This window comes from Aedes albopictus, unplaced genomic scaffold (genome assembly GCF_035046485.1).
Source record: "Aedes albopictus strain Foshan unplaced genomic scaffold, AalbF5 HiC_scaffold_623, whole genome shotgun sequence".
NCBI lineage: Eukaryota > Metazoa > Arthropoda > Insecta > Diptera > Culicidae > Aedes > Aedes albopictus.
In genome coordinates this window covers 1-25000 of record NW_026917447.1, presented here as the reverse complement: position 1 = coordinate 25000, position 25000 = coordinate 1, and the positions used below count along the sequence as shown (strand labels likewise).

The 25000-nt window shown below is 45.9% G+C and overlaps 2 protein-coding genes across 2 annotated transcripts; one reads left to right on the top strand and one right to left on the bottom strand.

Moving 5' to 3' along the window:
- Positions 1-8950: 8950 nt before the first annotated feature.
- LOC134284723 (uncharacterized protein K02A2.6-like) lies at positions 8951-13294 on the top strand. The gene has a single exon (XM_062843893.1). The coding sequence runs from the start codon at positions 8951-8953 to the stop codon at positions 13292-13294; it is 4344 nt and encodes a 1447-aa protein (XP_062699877.1).
- Positions 13295-15857: 2563 nt separating this feature from the next.
- Positions 15858-22262, bottom strand: LOC134284722 (uncharacterized). Its single transcript, XM_062843892.1, has one exon. The coding sequence runs from the start codon at positions 22260-22262 to the stop codon at positions 15858-15860; it is 6405 nt and encodes a 2134-aa protein (XP_062699876.1).
- Between the last annotated feature and the right edge of the window lie 2738 nt (positions 22263-25000).

Below are 25000 nucleotides of genomic sequence, written 5' to 3'. Positions count from 1 at the left end.
GACACGACGGGCTGCCAATTCATCATCGAGTTCTTCATCCAGAAGGTAATCAACCCTCATGGAATAGTACCATCTGGCCACAAGCTCACTTGCTTGATCATAAGTCAGCTTTGAATTGGCCATGATAGAATTCTAAAACAATTCAGATCAGGTAAAGTATATTATGTACAAAAGAAACTTAAATTAAATTGAAACACAAAAAAAAGGCTATTTACAACAAAATAACAACTAAATTTAGAAGAGAAAATCAACACAACATAATTCTTATACTAAATAAAAAAAAGATTATTTCAATGCTGATTCTCAGTTTCTGACCATTCTCAACACAATAGCTTCAGAATTGACGTGTTTGGTTATCATCATCCGCGGACGTCCGCTTTTCAATTCTCACGACCTTTCCGCCAAATGATTTTAGATTCAAGCTGACCTGATGACAACGCGATTATTTTGATCAATTTCTAATTGATTGAAATTTCTCCGGTAGACCACCAGAAAAAGAGATTTACTTTCGGTCCTAAGAAGTAAATCGCTTTTTCATTTACGTTGGGCGCCAATTGATACCTGTCAAAAGTGTCTTGGGAACCACTGCAAGTTTGAGCACCACTGCCCTAAACAACGTCCGCCGCTGGAGTGAGCACCATTGCCCTATGCAGCTTTCATTGCACAGTGGTTCACGTTCCACTTTTTTCGGGTCGTTTTACCAAGGTGATCTACGGAGCAATTTCCATCTATTAGGTGGACTTTCAACCCACTTACCATTGGTTTTCAGCGAAAAGAATGAAGAAAACAATACAATAAAAAGAAAACTATAAAAACTTGATTTTGTAAGGACCATGCAATTAGGGGAATTTATTAATTACTAATCATAAGGAGAACGTTCAATTTTCTACTTGCGCATTTTATTGAGTGTATCTCACACACACACTAGGAATCGTTGCGGCCGATGCGATGCTCGTTGGTCGACTTCGATGGGATTAGAAATCCTCTACATAGAGATAAGCGGAAGTTACATATGTCGATTCGGCAACGCTGTTCATTTTGTTTACATCAGCTGCCAACACTTGCTGCAAAGCTAGATGTTCAAACTTTGTGCGTGACTTCGTAGTGGTTCAAGTTGTTTTGTTTACATTTTCTAATTATGGTAGATTTTTTTTTTCAAAATTTTGAATAAAATAGCGGAGCAATCGATGAAATCTGAAATTTATTGCAAAGTGTTACACACTTAAAACAGAATGCCAAGATCGGCTGTGCGGATCTCGGTTGATGTTGATTTGCTGAAATCTCGGCTAAACGCTTGACGTTTGATGTTTGATTGTAGCGGCACTCATGGGTGCTGCTATGAATAAACTTTAATTTTTGCTGATATCTCAGTTAAAATGCGATTCCCGAGCGCTCGGCTGTGCGGATCTCGGCAAAAGAATGAAAATTAGCCGAGCTCAACTGAGTGTGTAAGCTAAACATATCGGCAGAAATGAAGCAAGAAGCAGCAATGAAAGTTTTTTCGAGAAGTGCAGCAACAAAAGTTTCGTCATAAGCTTGAGCTTTTGAAAGCAGAATTAATTAAATTCTATCTTTTTACTAAACTTACATATACCGTCAATTTCTCGATATTAAAAATAAATAATTTTAATTTATTTAGTTCGGATTGCAATACCGTTCAATCGACGCCTTCTTGCGAACGATCAGCCTGTTCATTTGGCTCACACTTTGACAGTTCTTTCTGCACGATTGGCTTACAATGGCCGCCTCCGCAGATCTCTATAATGTAGGATTACTAGATGGGATGCACTGGAGCGGGCTTCATCGGGAGGGGTTGGTCTTGGCTACAAACTCGGCCGGCGGGGGATACCGGTGCGATGATTCTGCGATTCCGGACAGGGAGTCCAGATCTACTGCGACAACTCGGCCCGTGTAACGGTGGGCCTGGCGTTTCACTTTTTTTCGGGCCCGGGGAGCGGTACCATGTGCACTAATTGTTCGCGAGTGTCTTGGTGTAGATCGAGCGGGGTTTAACACAAATTGGTCGGAATTTCAACAATAATGTTCCAACGGTCTCGCACTTGTGTCTATTCTAGGCTTCTCGACACAATGTCATTTTGGTGGTTTCACAAATCCACACCGACCAGATAGCGCACTCGCGACGTACGACGTACGATTTTCTTGCTTCAGACCGCGGAAATCACTTTTATAACGTCCACACTAAACCCACTCGATCGACCGGTTGGATTATTAACAAAGTCGTGTGGAAATCACAACCGATTTAACTATTGATTTAGAATATCTTAACTTGAAACGCGTGGTCACAAATAACTACTGCGTGACGGACGCTGCCGCTGTCTTCGCTCCTCCGGGCCAATAAAATTTACTAGAGACCCACATGTCGTACTCCAAGTCCTTTTATAGCTTCCAGAACTCCCAAATTCTCCCTATCTCATATCCGTTCCGGTGGTCCTTGCCCCGACTCCAGTGTGACGTTGACAGTTGATGACCGGGTCGTGACGTTTCTCCAAGCAGTGACGAGGGTTACAATATTTTTGGTTGGTGCCATTTTGAATTTGAAAAACTTGTATGCAATATATACTTATAAGAATTTAAATGGACTTTAAATAATTTTAATTTTCTTTATTTTAATTAACTTTGAAAAATATCTATGGAATAACAAAATATAATGAAAAAAAAAACAAACAAATAAATCGCTTTAATATTTGAAAAAAATTACTAATGCTGGCACCAACGTAGGCTAATAAATACAAAGTTAATGTGACTCAAACGTGCAGAAAGAGACGGAGAACAAACATTAATTTTGTATTTAAACATTTACAAACAATAATAAAAATAATAACAAAGAAATATTTTAAAAAAATAAACAAAATCAAACTGAAAACCATAGTTTATATTGTAACCAGAAAACGGTTGGTTACAAATTTCCAGAAACTTTTTGAGAATTTCATGAATTACTTTCTACAGAAACTTATTTTATCAAAATAGAAATAGAGTAATACTAGTGGAATCCATTGATTAAATCACCAATAAATTTTACTTCTAAGGGAGATAATTATAAAAGGAAATCACTTCATAAAAAAATGTCTGGCATATGTTCTGAACATTGCGCGAAAGATATGTACAAATATTCAACAGAAATTTATGATAATAGCTTCTGGCTACACCGTACCCTTGGTAATTCAGTGAAGATTTTAGAAAGAATGTCCTCAGTCTTAGGATTTCGAAAGCTTCAACGATTTCTTCAAGTATTCTGCAAAAATGTCCTCCAAAAATTCTACCAAGAAAACCTTTAATAACTGTTCCCGCAACTTCCCTCACAACGAGTGCTCCGACTGGAAATCAAAGAGAAATTTTACAACAGAAGTTTACGTATTTTTATAAAAATTCTATCAGAATTTCGACAAAAAAAACGATTCGACATAAATTCCACTAATAATTGATTCAGGAGTTTTGTTAATTCTTTTAAACTCATCCATAACGAATAAAAAAAGATTTTCCAAAGCTTTTTCGATGGAATTTTCTAATAATGCAATCATAAAAACTTTCAGGACGTCTTACCTGTATCTTTTTTCAGGAATTTCTGAATTTCCACGACATACTGTGTCAGAAAACCAATCAGATTGATTTCTCACGACACATGCAGTCTACAAAACCAACGATTTTCTTAACGGGATTATATTAAAATGTAACTACAAAATTCAACCAAATGTATCTCCAAAATTTCCGGTAGGCATATTTTTACAAATTCCATAAAAACAGCTTTCAGTATCACCAATAAAGCCCAGCCCTATAACTCTAATTTGAAAATGTTCATTTTTTTTACTGATTGTGTTGAGCCTCATGTTTAAATATTTGATGTAAGTGCATTCGAAAACGATTTCCGCAAAATCCGCGCCAAAATTAGCAAAAACGCGCGAAACGCAAAAACCGCGAAAAACGCAAAATCCGCGCTACGTGTAACAGCTCTGAATTTGTATGGATTTGACAGATGATCGCTGTTCCAATCTTGACATTGACGCCACTCTATTGGATGGAGCAACGATCGAGATGTTCTAACCGTTACGGCTGTGCTGACAACTGTGAGCTTTCGCATCTGGCAGCACAAAGCACCGCCTGCTGCGACGGCGCGATTCCCTTGCGCGCCATTCAATGTGCTTTCATTCAGTAAAACGCCATTCATTTGTGAACACGTTTGTTTGTCAATCAGTCTAGTTTAATTAATAAAGTTATTTCTCTACAGTAGTTTCCTGCACTATATAGTTTCCGCTGTTTAAGAAAGAACGGCCCAATAGGTTATGGTTCCGGTAGTGTAGTGAAAGCTGTAGGAACAATCTTCCGGTGGAATCGAAGTTGCATCTCGTGGATTTTTTTTCGGTTCGGTAGCGACGACGCGTTTGTGTGAGAAGCAACATGGCGGACGTAAAAGTATCGTTCGAAAAATTGAATGACAATAATTTCGCGGTGTGGAAGTTCAAGATGGAACTTTTTCTAGTGAATGAGGAACTGTTCAGTGTTGTGGTGGAAGACAAGCCCAGTGCGCCGACGGCCGACTGGACCCTGAAGGACGGGAAAGTTCGGGCCATGATCGGTCTGGCTGTGGAGGATACGCAACTCGTCCACATTGCAAGCCCCTTGGCTGCTCAGTGGGAAGATTGTGGGTGGTAATTTATGTCGAGCACGGGGTCGCTTATTTAGATTAGCACCGTCACAGATACTTACGACACTCCTTTGCCACTCACCTAGGCAGGAGCGGGATTCTACAATTCAAATGTCAGTTCCGAACTACTTCTTGGAAAAAAGGTAAATCCGAAACAAGGTAAAAATCTTTGTTTCCAGCGGACTAGGCATATAGAGGCCTGGATACCCCTTTCTGGGCACGATCAACGGGAAAAACTAAAAATGTGGTAATAATGTAGGGCTTGCGTTCTGAAATAAGGCCAACTACAAAACTTGATCTTACATTACTAATTTTATTCGCCCACGCAGGGGCATTATGATCGCATTAGATAGAGAGTTTTGGCATTTTGGTGTATACTTGCGGTTTTACACGTGCTAGCTAGCGGTGTGGGAGGGCCCTCCAACGACGAACGATGAACAGGGTACCCGGTTACTGACCGGATCGGAACCGATGATGGTGATTTAGGATGTCTGGGCACCGCCTGGGGACCGGGTTTGGGCGTCTGGGCACCGGCAGGGGGCCGGTTCGGTGAAGTTCGGTGGCTCGGCCGAACGGAGGGTAATTCTGCAACTGGTTTGAAGTTTCGACACCAGCGGCTGGCCAGTATTCGACGAACGGATGGTCGGAAGTAAACGCCGGCCGCGGGTAGGATGGCTCACCACCGGCGGCAGGCCAGTCTGGAGGTATCTCGTGGCACTGGTGATCGGTATCGAACGACGGGGTTCCAGCGGACGGCCGGTTTGAATCCAGCTGTGGCAATTCGGTGCACGGCCGGTCAGAATCAAGCGGTGGCCACTGATAGGGCGCCTCACCACCGGCGGCAGGCCGGTTTCACGAGAATCTCGCTCACGTGCTGTCTAAATCAAGCGTGAGGTGGGAATTCCAGCATGGCGTCTGAAAATGGTGACGCTCGGTGACGCTTTCGTTGTGCCACGGATTCAAAATGGCGGATCGGCGACCGTCCTATAAAGAGCCGTGAATCTCCGGAGGATGTCTCCGGGCGTTCAAAAGAAAAGAAAAGGCCCAGTTCTGGACCTATTCCAGAAATATTAGTACATCAATAATGCCAATTGTCTCTCACTATTCTCTTCTGTTTCCTATTCACACTAGTACACCATATTTCTAACAATAGTTGGTTTACCTTTTCTTAGATTTATCCTTTGTTACACCTTTCGTAGATGGCTGTATTCCCAAGTAACCACTAAGCCGTAAAAATTGGCACCAAGTTGGTTCTATATCCACATGAAGAGCAATGTTAACAGAGCTCATTAGAACTACATCCTATAATAGATCTGCTTAAAAGCCAATTTTGGCGAAATATTCGGCTGATATACGGCCAGCTTCAATCCGCGTACCGAGTCTCTGGTGAAAGAGTTGTCAAAAATGGGTCAAGAAAAAAGAAAAAAAAGTTATTTACTTTCTTTATTTTTTTCTCCGGATGTTTTCCATCGAAGTCTACTTTTCTTCGATTTTTACGGCCTGATCCAGATTCGATCTGATGTCCTCGGGGTTGTGGGTCTTAAGTGGATGTCGTCACGTTTCCCATCTGCTCCATCGATGCACCAAGAGATCGGTTTGCTCAGCACCGTATTTAAGGAAAAAAAGGCAACGAATTGGGACAGCATTGATGTTCCGATCCGAATGTTCCGGATGATCCGGTGTTCGGATCTGAAATCGGGTACAATGTGGCCGCATTGGAAATGTATAAAATGGTTTTATGGAGGGTGGAGAGAGATCTGCAGGAGATGCTGCTAGGGAAGTTTGGGAGGTTGACGAGGTTCCGTAACAAGAGGAATCAAAATGGGGCCCATCGATTAGTTTCGGTGTTCGTTTGTAGGAAAAACGATTGCAACTCCACAGGTAAACATCTGATGCATTTATAAATATCATAATCAAGGAAGCAGCAGAAAATGTATCTGTTTCAATTTAATGCTTGAAGTGTCCGACTACAAGCTTCCACCGTCCTATTGATCGTACGAAATTTCCGAGGAGATTTTATTGTCTTGCTTCGGTTCAGATTTGTTTTCCTTGAAATCAGCTTTGATTGATATAAACGTCATGCACGCCAAGCCTTTTAACAGCACTGTCAGGCTTCTTATTCGGCTGATAGACACTGGGTTTACAAGCACTAAAGCATAGCGTCATATACTAATATACGGCTTATTTCAGTGCTTACTATTTATAATGCCTGAGAACATTTGAAAATTTCCTACTGAGCCTATTGACACGAAAAAGCTGCTGTATGACCTTTAGACCGCTTACGCCAGTGCTTAGTGGTTACTTGGGTTGTTTTTCACTTTCTTTTGTTGAACTATAGAAAAGTAGTTCAATTAGAGTTAAACATTTTTTTCTAAGTTTTGTTTTCGTTATTACCTTTACTATTAGAACTACTTTGTCCGTGTAGCTGCCGGCTTAGAATAGCACTACGGACCACCTGTTCCGGGGGTAAAAGTCCACCAAACAGGTAACCCCAATCCAAGGTGTCAGGCGACCCGTGCTGAGGGATGAATGGTTGAGGGGGTTCAAAACATGCTCGATCTTTAACGGAGCCCGTAGCGTGGGTAGATCGCCTTTTTGGGTTGCGTTGCGGTGTTAGATCTACCAAACCGAAATCTAGTGTCGTCCTATTTTTCAATTTTGGAATATGTGTTCTGATAATTATAGGCATTATAGTATTTAGTCCTTGCTACTGGTGTTGTGATGACTTCCAGTCTTTGAATAAAACTAAGTTTACCAACTTTACTTTGCATATAGTTAAAAACCTCACCATCTGAGGCTAAACTCAATGCAAAGGAAATCAAATTGGGTTAGGGATCCATGTATGTACTAACTCTTCGAAGACTGGAAAGTGCTAGTACGCAAGGAACATACTAGAATCCTTATTACTGAACACATGTCCCATTATTGGAATGATATTGCTGCTAATGTTAAAACCCGGGTCCTAAACCTGGGGAGAATTTAGCAGTAAAACAAGGGTGATGCTAGGTTTCCGATGCATGGCGAATATCAGTACTCTTGTTTTGTTTTCTAAGAAAACAAAACAAAAACTGTATCAAAATCGATACTTTATTGCCCCTCAATGGCAATTGAGTAATGCGACATGCACTACACTAAGGATACGGGTAATGTCACAATAGATCTAAAAACTGGTCGCAGTGACAAACCCGAACAGGAATATAAAAAACAAAAATTAGAACTACTTTTAATAAAGATTTATTTTTAACTTGTTTGTATTGTCCTGTGGAGTACCAGGGCACCCTCCACAGTATTTGCCCTTACTGTGCTAACCGGAGCAATAGCGCGGTGGACCTTGTGTTTCTCCGAGACAATCAGCTGCCCTTCTTCAATCTCATACTTGAGGCTGAATAAGGGCGGGATTATGAAGATGTTATTAATTAGTTTAAATTTTCACCTATATGGTTTCGCATTATGCGTTTTACACATTGTATTCTGTGCATCCTCGCCTTTGGCGCACTCAAATCGATACCGATCTGGCTTTATTGTTGCTGTTCTTTTTTGTGCTGTGATTGTTAAGAGTTTAATCTTGCCTAGTTTGGGTAGTGGCTACGGTTAGCATAGCTCAGATCAATCTTCAGCACAAAAGAACAGCAACGATCAATCTTTGTAGACTTATGCAAAATGGTACAGCCCAAGTGGCGTTAGTCCAAGAACTTTACTTTCGTAAGGGGAATTTCTATCTAGGAAACCTTGTGAATCCGGTGTTTGCTACTTTCAGTAAAAATGAAACGGCAAACTCACGTGTCATGCCTCGAGCATGTGTGCTTGTCAACAACGCAATCGTTGCTACACTCATCTCTGAACTAACTACCAGAGATGTATGTGCTATCACAATCGATGTATCTGTTGGTGTTGCAATGTTGGCACACCCCTCGATTCTACTAATACACACATACGCTTGAGACGAGACTGAGTGAATTCAGAATTGAGTAGTCCGTCGCGTGGTTAAGTTCGCTTCGAATAAATCTCTTTTATAAATGTTTAATCGAGTGTTTTATTAGTATCGATAATAAGAGAACATGGTGTCAGAAGTGCGCGAAAACGGACATCACGTTATTTCGGCGTCATTTATCTGAAATCGCGAAAAACGGGAGTGAAAAAGACTTTTTAACGCGTGTTGTGCGGGCATCGGAAGCCATTTTGTTTTACCGCGTTCGGTGGAGCAAATGTTTCGTAGCGATCGGCGGATCGACGATCGGAAGCCATGTTGAATTGGTAGTGCTCAGCGAAAATATCGGGATCCTCATCGATATGGATCAATCACAGTTTCAGCAGCTCCTGGAACACCAGACTCATCTATTCGCGAGGCTGATGAAGGAAGTAACAGCCAAGCAAGCACCGTCGGGAGCCCCAGCAATCCCCGTTCCGCAGCCGTCTCCCTTGGTGGTGGAGGGGGACATGGAAGAAAATCTGAATTTCTTCGAAAGATGCTGGAACGAGTATTCGAGTGCTACTGGAATGGACCAGTGGCCGATTTCTGAGAACGCGAAGAAGGTGAGCATTCTTCTTTCGGTGATCGGAGAAGCAGCCAGAAGAAAATATTTCAACTTTGAGCTGACGCCGGCCCAGCAAACTGATCCGGTTACGACGCTGGCGGCAATCAGAGCAAAAATTGTGGCGAAACGGAACGTCATTATTGATCGGCTCGATTTCTTTTCGGCTGGTCAATTTTCGCATGAATCCGTGGACGATTATGTGACACGTCTCAAGACTCTTGCCAAAGTAGCAAAGCTTGGCAATCTTGAGGACGAACTAGTCACCTTCAAGGTCGTGACGGCCAATCGATGGCCACAGATGAGGACGAAAATGTTATCCATTGCTGACATCACTCTTGCGAAGGCCGTGGATATGTGCCGAGCTGAAGAAATCGCAGCAAAGCGGTCGCTGGATTTATCGATTCCACCCTCGAAACCAGCTGATGTCAACAAAGTGAGTAAAGGTAAGGCGGCGGCAAGAGCACTACGTTGCAAATTCTGCGGAGATCGTCACGAGTTTTCCAAAGGAAGCTGTCCTGCTTTGGGGAAACGCTGCCATAAATGCAACGGAAAGAACCACTTTGGAATAGTATGCAAGGCTAAGACAAAATCGAAGCAACACAGATCTCGTCGAGTAAAGGAGGTGAAGGACAACACGAGCGAGTCCGGCGACGAAACAACATCGAACGACAGTTCATCGGAGACATCGGAAGAAGAATACGAGATCGGGAAAATCTTTGACAACTCGGATGACGGCGGAAGTGTCCTGGCTGTATTGGATCTCAAATTTGGCGAAGTTTGGAAACCAGTTACTTGTGAAGTGGATACAGGAGCGAATACGAGCCTAATTGGGATATCCAGTCTGGTGAAGCTGTGTGGAGTCGATCCTCCTCTGCTACCCTCCAAACTGCGCCTCCAAAGTTTCGGAGGCAATCCGATCAAGGTATTGGGACAGATCAAGGTTCCATGTCGTCGCCGAGGAAAGAAATACCGCCTTGTGCTCCAGGTAGTGGACGTAGACCACCGTCCACTCCTCTCCGCCAAAGCTTCTCGAGAACTTGGTTTCGTGAAGTTTTGCAAAGCGGTAGTGTTTGGAAAACCGAATGCTCAGGACGCACCAGAGAATTTGCTGAACATATACCGGATCAAGGCGCAGGAGATCATCAACAAACATCAGGATCTGTTCACCGGATATGGGAAGTTTGCTGGCACAGTATCGCTGGAAATTGACGACAGCATCGTACCGTCAATTCAACCTCCCAGGCGGGTTCCGATAGCGATGAGAGAAAAGTTGAAGAAGGAACTCGAACAGCTTGAAAGGGACGGCTTGATTGTGAAGGAGGCATCGCACACAGACTGGGTAAGTAATTTAGTCATCGTGCAGCGGCCAGGGTCGGATGGTATTCGAGTCTGCTTGGATCCCGTTCCACTGAACAAAGCCCTGAAACGTCCAAACCTGCAATTCGTCACACTTGATGAAATTCTGCCGGAGCTCGGAAAGGCCAGGGTATTTTCAACTGTCGACGCTAAGAAGGGATTCTGGCACGTGGTACTAGATGAAGCCAGTAGCAAATTAACCACATTCTGGACACCTTTTGGGCGCTTTCGTTGGACACGCTTGCCTTTCGGTATAGCTTCTGCTCCAGAAATTTTCCAGCTGGAATTGCAGGAAGCCATCGAAGGTCTGGAAGGCGTCGAATGCATAGCAGACGACGTGTTGGTGTATGGAATCGGTGACACGTTCCACGAGGCGTTGGTGAACCACAACAAGTACTTGGAGGCACTCTTGGTAAGGCTGGAAGAGAAGAACGTGAAGCTGAATTTAGCAAAACTCAAACTTTGCCAAACTTCAGTGAAGTTTTACGGACATGTACTCACCGATCATGGTCTGAAGCCTGACGAGACAAAAGTAGCAGCTATTCGAGACTTTCCAACTCCAACTAACCGAAAAGAGGTACATCGTTTCGTGGGAATGGTGAATTATTTGAGCCGTTTCATCAGGAACCTTAGCGTAAACCTCACCAATCTGCGAAGGTTGATCTCCGAAGAAGTTCCGTGGCAGTGGACGAGTATCGAAGAGGATGAGTTCAGCAAGGTGAAATCGCTGTTTTCCAACATCGGGACGCTGCGTTACTACGATCCCAACCTTCCATTGACAATAGAGTGTGATGCAAGCTGCTACGGATTAGGCGCTGCAGTCTTTCAGGAGGACGGAGTTGTTGGTTTTGCATCTAGGACGCTAACAGCAGCAGAAAAGAACTACGCGCAGATTGAGAAGGAGTTATTGGCGATCCTGTTTGCTTGTGTAAGATTTAACCAGCTCATTGTTGGGAACCCGAAGGCAGTTGTCAAGACCGACCATAGACCGCTCATCAACATCTTTCAGAAACCGCTTTTGTCGGCACCCCGCCGGCTGCAACACATGCTACTGAACCTGCAGCGGTACTCTTTGTCAATCGTTTTTGTAACCGGGAAGAACAACGTAGTCGCTGACACTCTTTCTCGAGCGCCGGTGATCATCAGCGAACCAGAGGACGAATACAGGAAGTTGAGTATCTTCAAGGTGCTCAAAGAAGTCGAGGATTGCAAGCCCACCAGCTATTTGAGCATCTCTGACCAGCGTTTGAGTGAGATTATACAGGAAACGAAGAAGGATTCTTCGATGCAGCTTATTGTCGACTACATCCGTCATGGCTGGCCAACGACCATCGACAAGGTACCCGATAGCGTTAGAATTTACTACAACTACAAAAACGAATTGAGCACCGTTGACGGTTTGGTTCTGCGAAACGACCAGATCGTGGTTCCATATGCACTGCGACGAAAGCTGATCAAATGCTGCCACGCTAACCATGGCGGTATGGAGTCTACTTTGAAACTAGCAAGGGCCAATCTCTTTTGGCCCGGCATGAGTTCCCAGATAAAGGACGTCGTGAAGGAGTGTGCTGTCTGTGCCAAGTACGCTGCTTCTCAACCAAACCCTCCAATGATGAGCCACAACATTCCGGTATTTCCCTTTCAAATGGTAAGCATGGATGTGTTTCTCGCAGAATATCGTGGTCGTAAGAGGAACTTCCTGATTTCGGTCGACCACTACTCCGACTTTTTCGAGGTCGATCTTCTGGAGGACATGACGCCGGATTCCGTCATTCGCATATGCAAGAAAAATTTCGCCCGTCACGGAGTCCCTCAAACAGTGCTAACGGACAACGGCACTAATTTTGTTAATCGCAAAATGGTTGTGTTCGCAAGGGACTGGGATTTTGAACACATCACGTCGGCACCACATCACCAGCAGGCAAACGGGAAAGCGGAGGCTGCTGTTAAAATCGCCAAGCGGATGATGAAGAAATGTGAGGAGACAGGTGAAGATTTTTGGTTCGCTCTACTCCATTGGCGTAATGTGCCCAACAAAATTGGGTCCAGTCCAGTGGCTCGCCTCTTCTCGCGATCGACGAGGTGCAGCGTTCCATCATCTGTAACGAATTTGTTTCCCAAAGTGGTGGAGGATGTACCTGAAACAATTAAAAAGCAACGTAAACGTTCCAAATTCCACTACGATGCCAAGTCTCGCAACTTACCTGACTTACAGGTGGGTTCCCCCGTGTACGCTCAGCTGAATCCGCAAGAAACCAAAATATGGACACCGGGGGTAGTAACGAACCAGCTAAGTGACCGATCGTACATGGTGAATGTTAATGGCAGTGAATACCGACGAAGCCTGGTCCACTTGAAGCCACGGTATGGAAATGGGGGAGCCGATGCCAGCTGCGAATCAGCACCACATTTGGGCCAGCCGATCGCATCGGATCCAGCTCCGATTATTTGTGCACCTTCAACGCCGACAATGTTTTCTGCGACTCCACAACCAAACGAAAATCTTCGAGCCAGCTGCCGTGTTGATGAAAATATTACGCCTCCTGCGATCCAGTCGTTTTCGTCGTCCACAACACCAGTGACAGCACCGAAAGGCACAACGACAGCGCGTGATGATGAGGTGCAGCAACGCGTCGAGAAGCAAACCACACAACAAGTGACTCACGGTTCAACATGCACCCGACCCAGACGTGAAACGCGCATGCCGCGCAAGTTCAAAGATTATGATTTGAGTTTTGATTAAATGTTTCTTTCTTTTAATGTGGGGAGGATGTTGCAATGTTGGCACACCCCTCGATTCTACTACTACACACATACGCTTGAGACGAGACTGAGTGAATTCAGAATTGAGTAGTCCGTCGCGTGGTTAAGTTCGCTTCGAATAAATCTCTTTTATAAATGTTTAATCGAGTGTTTTATTAGTATCGATAATAAGAGAACAGTTGGAAACCTCAACAGGAAATACGTTTATTGTTCGGTTTATTTACCGCATGATGAACCATCCCCTACGGATGCTTTCAAGCAAGTCATTGCATACTGCACTTCAAAAGGCCTTCCGCTAATTGTTGGTAGTGATGCTAATGCTCACCATATAATCTGGAGCAGCTCAGACATCAATTTGAGAGGCTCCAGTTTGATGGAATACTTAAGTAGTACAGATCTTGGATTACTTAACACAGGCAACCGCCCAACCTTCATGGTATCTGGTAGAGAGGAAGTGTTAGACATAACGCTTTGCTCTAGCAGAATAAGTCATGAGCAGACCAATTGGCATGTGTCAAATGAAGAATCTTTATCTGACCATCGCAACATCTTCGCAAACTTTGCGTTTCAGGAATCCCCGGTCAACCAACTGGGATCTCTTTACCGATTTGGTTGCAGCCAAATTTCTTGGATACTCACCATCAATTGACACTCCAAGTGATTTAGATGATGCCGTTTATACTACAACGGCCTTCATCATGGAAGCTTTTGAAGAAGCCTGCCCTCTGCGGTCTGTGAAGACCACAAGAGGAACCCCTTGGTGGAATTCCGATCTGGCGAAGCTCAGGAAACAGTGTAGAAAGAGTTGGAACAGACGACGTTCGGCTGGATCGGAGGCTTTCAGGTCGGCTCGCAAGGCCTACCAGAAAGCTCTTCGGTCTGCTGAACGATCCGGTTGGAAAAACCTTTGTACAAATGTTTCCAGTCTGAGTGAAGCCAGTCGATTGAACAAAATCCTTGCAAAATCTAAAGATTTTCAAGTGAACGAACTTCGTTTGCCAAATGGTGATTTCACTTCCCCTGATGAGGAAGTTTTGGAATGTTTATTCAGTACACACTTCCCCGGATGTGTGGATATTACATCTTCGGATGAACCTGATGTCTTTTCTTGTAGTTACATACATTTATTTGTTCAACATCATTAAGACAAGACATAATCAACAATAGTACGCCACAATACTCGGTTTGTGGCTGCCGCTCTCCATCCTCGGTCGCGCCCAATGCTCGCCAAGTCACGCTCCACCTGGTCCGCCCATCGTGCTCTCTGCGCTCCACGCCTTCTTGTGCCAACCGGATCCGTTGCAAACACCAGCTTTGCAGGGTTGTTGTCCGGCATTCTTGCAACATGCCCTGCCCAACGTATCCTTCCGGCTTTGGCCACCTTCTGGATGCTGGGTTCGCCGTAAAGTGCAGCGAGCTCGTGGTTCATTCTTCTTCGCCACACACCGTTCTCCTGCACACCGCCGAAGATCGTTCTTAGCACGCGTCGCTCGAAAACTCCGAGTGCTTGCAGGTCCTCCTCGAGCATGGTCCATGTCTCGTGCCCGTAGAGGATCACCGGTCTTATCATCGTTTTGTACATGGTGCATTTGGTGCGTGGGTGAATCTTTTTCGACCGCAGTTTCTTCTGGAGCCCGTGGTAGGCCCGACTTCCGCTGATGATGCGCCTCCGAATTTCTCGGCTCACGTTGTTGTCAGCCGTCAGTAAGGATCCGAGGTAGACGAATTCCTCCACCACCTCGAAAGTATCCCCGTCTATCGTAACATTACTACCCAGACGGATCCGGTCGTTTTCGGTTCCGCCTACCAGCATGTACTTTGTTTTTGAGGCATTCACCACCAGTCCGACCTTTGCTGCTTCGCGTTTCAGGCGGGTGTACAGTTCTGCCACCGTTCCAAATGTTCTAGCGATAATGTCCATGTCGTCCGCAAAGCACACAAATTGACCGGATTTTGTGAAAATCGTTCCCCGGCTGTTGGGTGGTAGGGTGTGTTTGATTCCGTAATTTATTTGTTGAATTACAAAATTCTGTAGTGTACGCTACCACACAACTACAACTCAGTGGCTCACGGTATAGGTTTATGAAGAACTGGTGTCTTCGAAAGAATAGCGAAATATGCTATCAATTACTGGGATAAAGAATTCAATTTGCCAGCTGTAGTACATTCATGAACTGGTATGGATTATCGATGCAAAGAACTTAGTATATATGCTAGTGTATGTATGTTCAATGGGTACGCTAAACCGGCATCTTCGAAGCGCTACTATATGCTACCAATGTGCACTAGGTGCTAAACGTAACCTAAATATATTTACTAGCGGTGCTTTTTCAGCATCAACACTGCCTTAAAATTATTTATAAAAACAGCGAAACTTCAACTAATTCAGGCAATATTTTTGATAATTTGGCGAAGTTTAACTCAGCCGCGAATAGCACTTCATCAACCTATTGTTTTTGTTCTGCCAAAGTTGGTCGATTGTTCCTAGTTTCCCTTTCTGACAGTGTGTAGTCGGTCCTCTCAGTAGGCGTTGGGTGTGACCTTCAGCGCTGGGTACATTGGGGCATGTGGAGTTCGACGGGTACTGGCGTAGCGCAACCAACACTCCCCCCCGGAATGAGCTCATTCTGAGCTGCATTACTGTGTACGCCTACGTCGAGCACGGCGAGCTTCACTGCAGGTCGTTCGTAGACACCACTGCAAGTCTGTACACTGGCACTCCTCACCTGATTATCCGCTCCTTGCTTGACTCCTATAACGCGACCTTTGGGCCACGTATTTCGAGGAAGGTTTGGGTCCACGATGATCACCAAGTCATTGATTTGGATAGGTTTAACGTATCCAAACCATTTTGTCCTTCGAGTAATATACGGTAGATAATCCCGAATCCACTGTTTCCAAAACTGATTGGCCAGGGCTTGCGAAAGTTTCCAGGAATTCTTTAGCACCTCAGAGCTATCGTTGTAAGGAACCCAGGACCGCAACCCATTACTAGATCCTAGTAAGAAATGGTTTGGGGTTAATACTGGAGACTGGTCATCGTCCAACGGTAGGTTGGTCATAGGGCGGGAGTTAACTACGTTCTCGATTTCCGTCAGCAGGTTTTCCAAAACTTCATGTGACATCGTCCTATTAGGCTTAAGTTTAGCAAGATTTTGCTTAACAATACGAACCAGTCGCTCCCAAGCCCCGCCCATGTGCGGTGAAGCCGGGGGTATGAAGCTCCAGGATGTATGAGCGGTGGTGAATTCTGCTTCGAGTCGCGCTTGATCCAGATTCTCCATAGCATCTTCTAATTCTTTGCTAGCACCTTGAAAATTTGTTCCACGGTCGCTATATATTACTGCAGGCACCCCTCTTCTAGACATAACGTTCCTAATGGCCATTATACACGAATCAGTTGTCATGGTATGGACTATTTGTAGGTGAATCGCACGTGTGGTAAGGCAAGTGGCCAGAAGTACCCACCGTTTTTCGGTTCGGCGTCCAACGAGTACAATATAGGGACCAAAGTAGTCCACCCCCATATATGTAAAAGGACGGGCATAAGCTGCTAGTCGTGGTAGGGGCAAGTTCCCCATGGCTGGAGGCTGTGGTCGTGCATTATCGTTCTTGCATTGCTGGCAGTCTCGGCGAATCCTGTTATATGCAGCCTTTAACTGAGGAATGCTATATTTTTGACGTAATTCATTGATGGTGATATTGTGATTTTGATGATGGTATTTCTTATGATAAAATGATACAACGAGACTAGTGATTGGATGATTCTTCGGAAGAATGATGGGGTTGACGGCGTCCTGGTTGATAAAAGGACACGCTCCAGTCCTGCCTCGTACGCGCAGCACATCATCTTGATCGAGAAACGGACACAGATTGTAAATAGAGCTGCTCTTGGGAATTGCAAGCTTAGAGTTTTCCGACGTTCTCCTGCCTAATAGAACTGCTACCTCGTCGGCGAAGAAACTCCGTTGAGCAATCCGATAGAAATAGTTTTCAGCTGAAGCCAGCTCCGACGACGTCAACGGTCCAAATCTCCTCTGCTGTTCCGAAATCCTTGTATTGTTGATAAAACGGAACACGTAGGCCATTCGGCGTAATAGTTCGGTCCATTTAGAGAATCTGCGAGGGTCGATGATTGCTTCAGATGACGCAATGTGCAAAAGCAGATGAGGACGTAATTCTTCCACAGTTGTGCCAGTGGCTTGATGCTTGACGGGCCATTCTGCTTCGGGTTTTCTTAAAAAATCCGGTCCGTTCAACCACCGGCTTGTTTCGCTCATGTCCGGGACTCGCTTCCACTTGGTTCCTTCATCCGCAACGTTTTGTTTCGTTTGTATCCATTGCCATTCTCCAACATCAGAAGTTTCCAATATTTCGCTTACACGAAACGCGACGAATTGGCTGTATCGTCGATGGTCAGATTGCAGCCAACTGATAACGTCCGTTGAATCGGTCCAAAAGAAACGCCTGTTGACCTTGATAGTAAGAGATTGTTGTATGCTATTTGCCAACCTTACTCCGATGACGCTAGCCTGAAGCTCTGAACGTGGGATCGATAAGAACTTGATCGGTGCGACACGAGTTTTCGATCCCACTAATGATGTCTCGATCATTTGTCTCTCCTGGAATCGAAGAAAAGCCACTGCTGCAAACCCCTTCTCGCTGGCGTCAACAAAAACGTGCAACTGTACTTCGTTTGAACTTTCGATCGATGTAGTGGCCCTGAAGCATCGCGGTATTTCAACCTTCGCCACCTCTGGAAGAACGTTGAGCCACTCCATCCACATTTCGAACTGTTTTTCTTCGATGACCTCATCCCACCCGACAGAAGTACGCCAGATTTCTTGTAGTACTCCTTTCAGGTACATCAGAAAATGACCGATAAGTCCCAAGGGATCAAAGATCATCATTAAGGTTCGTAATACTTCGCGTTTTGTGGGTCTTCGTTGACCAGACATCAGTTCCGGATCGTATCGCGGTGAAATCTTGAAGAAGAAACAATCGGTGGCCGTATTCCACCACATGCCCAATACTTTTTCGGTTACTACACCTTCATCCAGGTTAAGGCTTTTCTCCTTCGTTTGTGGCTCTTCTAGCGCTTTTAAAACTTGCGGACAATTAGAGATCCAGTTTCTCATCTCAAAGCCGGCTTCAGCGTGGATCTTCTTGACGTTTCTTGCTAAGTCTATCGCCTCTTCTTCAGTCTCAATGCTCATAAGCATATCGTCAACATAATGTTGGCCGACGATAGCATGGACAGCCGCAGGATGCTCCTTGGTGAATCGCTTAGCGTTGGTGTTTTTTACATGTTGCGCAATGGTTGGGGCACATGACACTCCAAATGGCAACACTAACATCGTGTACACACTAGGGTTCTCTTCGTCTTCACTATCTTTCCAGAAAAAGCATAATCGAACGTCCTGTTTTAGTAGAATCTGCAGATACATCTCCCGAATGCCTCCGCTAACGGCAATTCGGTATTGTCGAAACTGCACGAGCACAGTGAGGAGGGACGTCAAGAGGTCAGGCCCTTTGAGCAACAGCGAATTGAGAGAAACGCCATATGCAGTGGCCGCTGCATCCCACACCAGTCTTAACTTCCCCGATTTGTTAGGATTTGTTACCGGGAATACAGGCAGATACCACTCCGAAGACCTCCGTGTGTTCAGTTCGTCGTCCGTTAACTTGCGCGCGTATCCCTTATTGACATAATCTGTCATTTTCAATTGGATTGCTTCCGAATACGTTTTATCGCGTTTCATTCTTCGATCCAAACACTGCCATCTTCTGAAAGCCATTCCCTTGCTGTTTGGAAAGCGGACGTCATCGTACTTCCAGAGTAACCCCGATTCATACCGTCCTTCCTTTCGGCTAGTTTGTTTTTCTAGAATGTCCATAGCTCGCTCGTCCTCTGTAGACCGTAGGATCTTATTAGGTTTCGCGATCCCGAGGCTATCCAAAGCGAAGTATTCCCTCATGGCAGTGTGGAGATTGTCGTCCGAGACTTTGTTGCATTCGCAAACTTCAATAGCATGCACATTCACGTAGCTAACGTCTTGTTGAGTTCGCGAACAACTCCCATATACGATCCATCCTAATCGAGTCTTGACCACTATCGGTTCACAGGGCTTTCCTTCTCGTCCTTTCATTGCATGCCCCAGTGAAGCATTGTCCAGGCCAATCAGGATGCGGGGGCACACATTCGTATACGATTCGATCGGTAATGCTTTCAGGTGCTTGAACCGTTGCAGCAATTCGGCGAGCACTAAAGTCTGGGGACGCAGTTGTAGATTTTGTATAGTGTGGACGTTGGTCATCCTATATGGCTGCTCCAATTTTCCGGTCGATGATATTCCTATATCAACTATTTGCGATTCAGTTTCCACTCTCTTGGTTCCTCCCGTCCACTTCAAGCACAACGATGTTCGAGGTCCTTTCACTCCAAGTTCCTCTGCTAAACTGTCCTCCAGTAGCGTTAGTTCCGAGCCATCGTCAATGAACGCGTATGTCTGAATAACTTTCGATGGACCATGTAACAGCACCGGAACAATACGGAATAAAACTTCACTTGTTTGAACCTGATGAACGTTGCAACTTCCGGTGGTAGTTGGCGGTGCTTGGTCTGATCGCTCTTTTTCTGTATCCTGCAACTTATTATGCAGCAACGGATGATGCAAAAACGTGCAGCCTTTGACTCCGCAAGGTTTTTGTTGTCTACAAGATCCATTGTGCCTTCGTAAGCATTTACGGCACAGTTTTACGTCTCGAACAACAGCCCACTTTGCATCCAGGGTCAACTCCCCAAATTGTTTGCATTTGGCGACTGATGGGCAACTTCCTTTGCACACGAAACAATCCTGTATAGGTGCTGAAGATGATTCTTGCATCGTGGGTTCGCTTCGCATTTCCCCAAAGTGTTCAAGTTCAGTGTCAGCGTGAATATTCACAAATCCGTCCTTCGTCCCACGGCCTCTGCTTCCGCCTACCGAAGTTTGCATTACCGCACTAGCATCCTCAGCAATCGAATACAACCATCCACTGAAGTCCAATAAATTGGGTGATGGGATATTTCTGGAATGCTTCGCCCAATCCAGCTTCAGTCCAGGAGGCAGACGATCCACTAGTTCAAACTTCAAGGAAGCGTTATACACGAAATCCTCGATTCCGCATGCTTCAATTGTGGCGACCAAATTTTCGACTGTTAGTGCGAAGTTTACCACTGTATCGAGCCGCTCGATTTGCGGTGGCGGCAATGCCCGGACTTTCCGGATTGCCGATTGCACGATGGCTTCCGGTCTCCCATATAACATCTTCAAGGTGGAAATTACGCTGTTTACGTTGGAAGGATGCAGCAGTCGGCATCGCACTGCTTCAAGAGCTTTTCCCCTCAGGCATTTTCGAAGTCTAAGCATATTCTCCTCATTAGAAAAACCACACATCTGCGTAGAGGAGTTATACATGGAGAAAAATAACGGCCAATCCTCTGGATTTCCATAAAACTCTGGTAATTCTTTGGATACGGCCTGGCGGGCTGCCAACTGACTTCGGTTGAGTATACAAACGTTGTCTTCGACGTCTTGAAGATGGGTTTCCGGGTGTCTAGAGAGGCGATGTGCTAGATCAAATTGACGCACTCGATTCCCACCTGTAGCTGGCTGAAACTGACCTATTGGCGCCGATGGGTGTCCTCGTCGCGTGTATTGAATGGCAGGGACTGGATCTGTTTGCTGATGTGAAGACTGATTATCAATGGGTTGACGAAACTGAACTGATGTACCCGGTTGCCGGTACCGGTTAAGGAACTCCACGTTCGATGCTGGATGACGGAACGTTGTTTCCGGTACTTGCGCCGAAGGTTGGTGAAACATGCTTCGCGACACGGGAACCGATTCTCGGGGTAAATCGTTGTTTCTAGTCCGCTCCACTCCGAAATTTTGCTGACGAGGCGTCGATCGCTGATTGGGGATGAACTCTTGTAGCGTCGAACGTGGTTCGACGATTCCTGGGTATACAGGTCGTTGGCCTTGTAGTTCGGGTCCGTCTCCTTCGACCAAACCGGAATCCTCGCCACATTTGCTGGTATCTATCAGCCATCCTTGGACCTTGGACATTTCCATCGATCTTACGTCGTCTTCGCTAACCTCAGTTTCGTCGTCACACTCTTCTTCGTCTAGTATTCGGTATTTTTCTTCCAAAAATCGTTGCTCCAACTGCTTCTGCTCCTCCAGCATCTGTAACCGCAGGGCTACTTTTCGTTGATTGCTGCGATTACTGCTTGCCTTACCGGTAGATTTCCGCGAGTTCTCTGGCCTTAGGGGTGGGTCTACAAGAACGGTTTTCCGTAGATCTGTATCTCTCTGCTCGATCTCGGGAATACCACACGCTGGACAGACCCAACTTCGATCCGAAATTCCCCCAGTTACTTCCACACATGAGAAGTGGTACCACAAATCACAAGTATCGCACTGTACCATGCTGCTAGTATCTCGTTCGTTACACATTTCACAGTGACTGAACCGTGTTATTCGAACGCGAATATTAGGATTTTCACGCGCGATGGGTTTTCTGTATGTAACCGTATTAATCGACTGGACTGGATTATTCGTAATAGTAGAACTAGCTCCTTCCTTGCGCTTGGTCCCTAACTGTTGGCCCTTCATACTATGATAGTCATCATCTGTTACCTGGGGAGGAGGGGGGGTAGACACTCCTGTTACCACTGCTGCGTTGCCCTGTGCACTCGCCACCGACCGTGCTGGCTCATTCGCTCCGCGTTCTGCGTTGTTCACGATGGCCAGGTTGCTAAATTCGGTGACCACAGCGTTGTTGGATAACGGAATCCCGTGGCCCTCAGGTGCGCTACGACCGGCGCCAGCTGAGAAGAGGCGATTTACTGGTCCTACGGCGGAGCTTAATCCGGATCCAGTCGGAGAGGCCTTTCTCGACATTCCGTACAGAATTTTGTAAGATGTTGGGTGGTAGGGTGTGTTTGATTCCGTAATTTATTTGTTGAATTACAAAATTCTGTAGTGTACGGTACCACACAACTACAACTCAGTGGCTCACGGTATAGGTTTATGAAGAACTGGTGTCTTCGAAAGAATAGCGAAATATACTATCAATTACTGGGATAAAGAATTCAATTTGCCAGCTGTAGTACATTCATGAACTGGTATGGATTATCGATGCAAAGAACTTAGTATATATGCTAGTGTATGTATGTTCAATGGGTACGCTAAACCGGCATCTTCGAAGCGCTACTATATGCTACCAATGTGCACTAGGTGCTAAACGTAACCTAAATATATTTACTAGCGGTGCTTTTTCAGCATCGACACTGCCTTAAAATTATTTATAAAAACAGCGAAACTTCAACTAATTCAGGCAATATTTTTGATAATTTGGCGAAGTTTAACTCAGCCGCGAATAGCACTTCATCAACCTATTGTTTTTGTTCTGCCAAAGTTGGTCGATTGTTCCTAGCTTCCCTTTCTGACAGTGTGTAGACGGTCCTCTCAGTAGGCGTTGGGTGTGACCTTCAGCGCTGGGTACATTGGGGCATGTGGAGTTCGACGGGTACTGGCGTAGCGCAACCAACACCGGCTGTTGAGCCCGGCTCGTCGCATCACACCTTCCAGCGCGATGTTGAAGAGTAGACATGAGAGTCCGTCACCTTGTCGCAGTCCCCGGCGAGATACGAATGAACTGGATAGTTCACCCGAAACCCTTACGCAGTTTTGCACACCGTCCATCGTTGCTTTAATCAGTCTAGTCAGCTTCCCAGGAAAGCCGTTTTCGTCCATGATTCTCCATAGCTCTGCGCGGTCGATACTATCGTATGCCGCTTTGAAGTCGATGAACAGGTGGTGCGGTGGGACCTGGTATTCACGGCATTTCTGGAGGATTTGCCGTACGGTAAAGATCTGGTCCGTTGTCGACCGGCCGTCGATGAAGCCGGCTTGATAACTTCCCACGAACTCATTTGTTTTAGGTGACAGACGACGGAAGATGATCTGGGATAGCACTTTGTAGGCAGCATTCAAAATAGTGATCGCCCTGAAGTTCTCACATTCCAAATGGTCGCCTTTCTTGTGAATGGGGCAGATTACCCCTTCCTTCCACTCCTCCGGTAGCTGTTCGGTTTCCCAGATCCTGACTATCAGCCGATGCAGACAGGTGGCCAACTTTTCTGGGCCCATCTTGATGAGTTCAGCTGCGATACCATCCTTACCAGCTGCTTTGTTGGTTTTGAGCTGGTGAATGGCATCCTTAACTTCCCTCAGCGTGGGAGTTGATTCATTTCCGTCCTCCGCTGCACTGACGTCGTCGTTCCTTCCGTTGCCGTGGGCTCCCGTGCCTACGTTCTCCACGCCATTCAGGTGCTGAGCTGATCGAAGTGTTGCTTCCACCTTTCGATCACCTCACGTCCGTCCGTCAAGAGGCCTCCGTCTTTATCCCTGCATATTTCGGCTCGCGGCACGAAGCCGTTGCGGGATGCGTTGAGCTTCTGATAGAACTTCCGTGTTTCTTGGGAACGGCACAGCAGTTCCATTTCTTCACACTCCGCTTCTTCCAGGCGGCGCTTTTTCTCCCGAAAGAGGCGGGTCTGCTGTTTCCGCTTCTGTTTGTAACGTTCCACGTTCTGTCGAGTCCCTTGCTGCAGCATTACCGCCCTCGCTGCGTTCTTCTCCTCCAAAACCGTTCTGCACTCTTCGTCGAACCATTCGTTACGTCGATTCCGTTCCACGTACCCGATGGTGCTCTCGGCTGCGTCGTTGATGGCTGCTTTCACTGTACTCCAGCAGTCCTCTAGAGGGGCCTCATCGAGCTCACCCTCGTTTGGCAACGCGGCTTCGAGATTCTGCGCGTATGCTGAGGCGACATCCGGTTGCTTCAGTCGCTCTAGGTTGTACCGTGGCGGTCGCCGGTACCGTACATTGTTGATGACGGAGAGTTTTGGGCGCAGTTTGACCATCACCAGATAGTGGTCGGAGTCGATGTTCGTGCCACGATAGGTCCTGACGTCGATAATGTCGGAGAAGTGCCGTCCGTCAATCAGAACGTGGTCGATTTGAGATTCCGTCTGCTGTGGTGATCTCCAGGTGTAACGATAAGGGAGGCTGTGTTGGAAAAAGGTGCTACGTATGGCCATATTTTTGGAGGCGGCGAAATCAATGAGTTGTAGGCCGTTTTCGTTCGTCTGCTGGAGGGCGCTGAACTTACCAATCGTCGGTCTGAATTCCTCCTCCTGGCCTACCTGAGCGTTCAAATCACCTATGATGATCTTGACGTCGTGGCTTGGGCAGCGATCGTACTCGCGTTCGAGCTGCGCGTAAAATGCGTCCTTGTCATCATCAGTACTTCCGGAGTGTGGGCTGTGCACGTTTATTATGCTGAAGTTGAAGAATCGGCCCTTGATCCTCAACCTGCACATTCTTTCGTCGATCGGCCACCAACCGATCACGCGCCTCTGCATATCGCCCATCACGATGAAAGCTGTTCCCAGCTCGCGTGTGTTGCCGCAGCTCTGGTAGATGATATGATTACCTCTAAACGTTCGCACCATGGATCCTGTCCAACACACCTCCTGCAGCGCTACGATGCCGAACCCGCGGTCCTTCAGTAGATCGGCGAGTATGCGGGTGCTCCCAATGAAGTTGAGAGATCGGCAGTTCCACGTACCGAG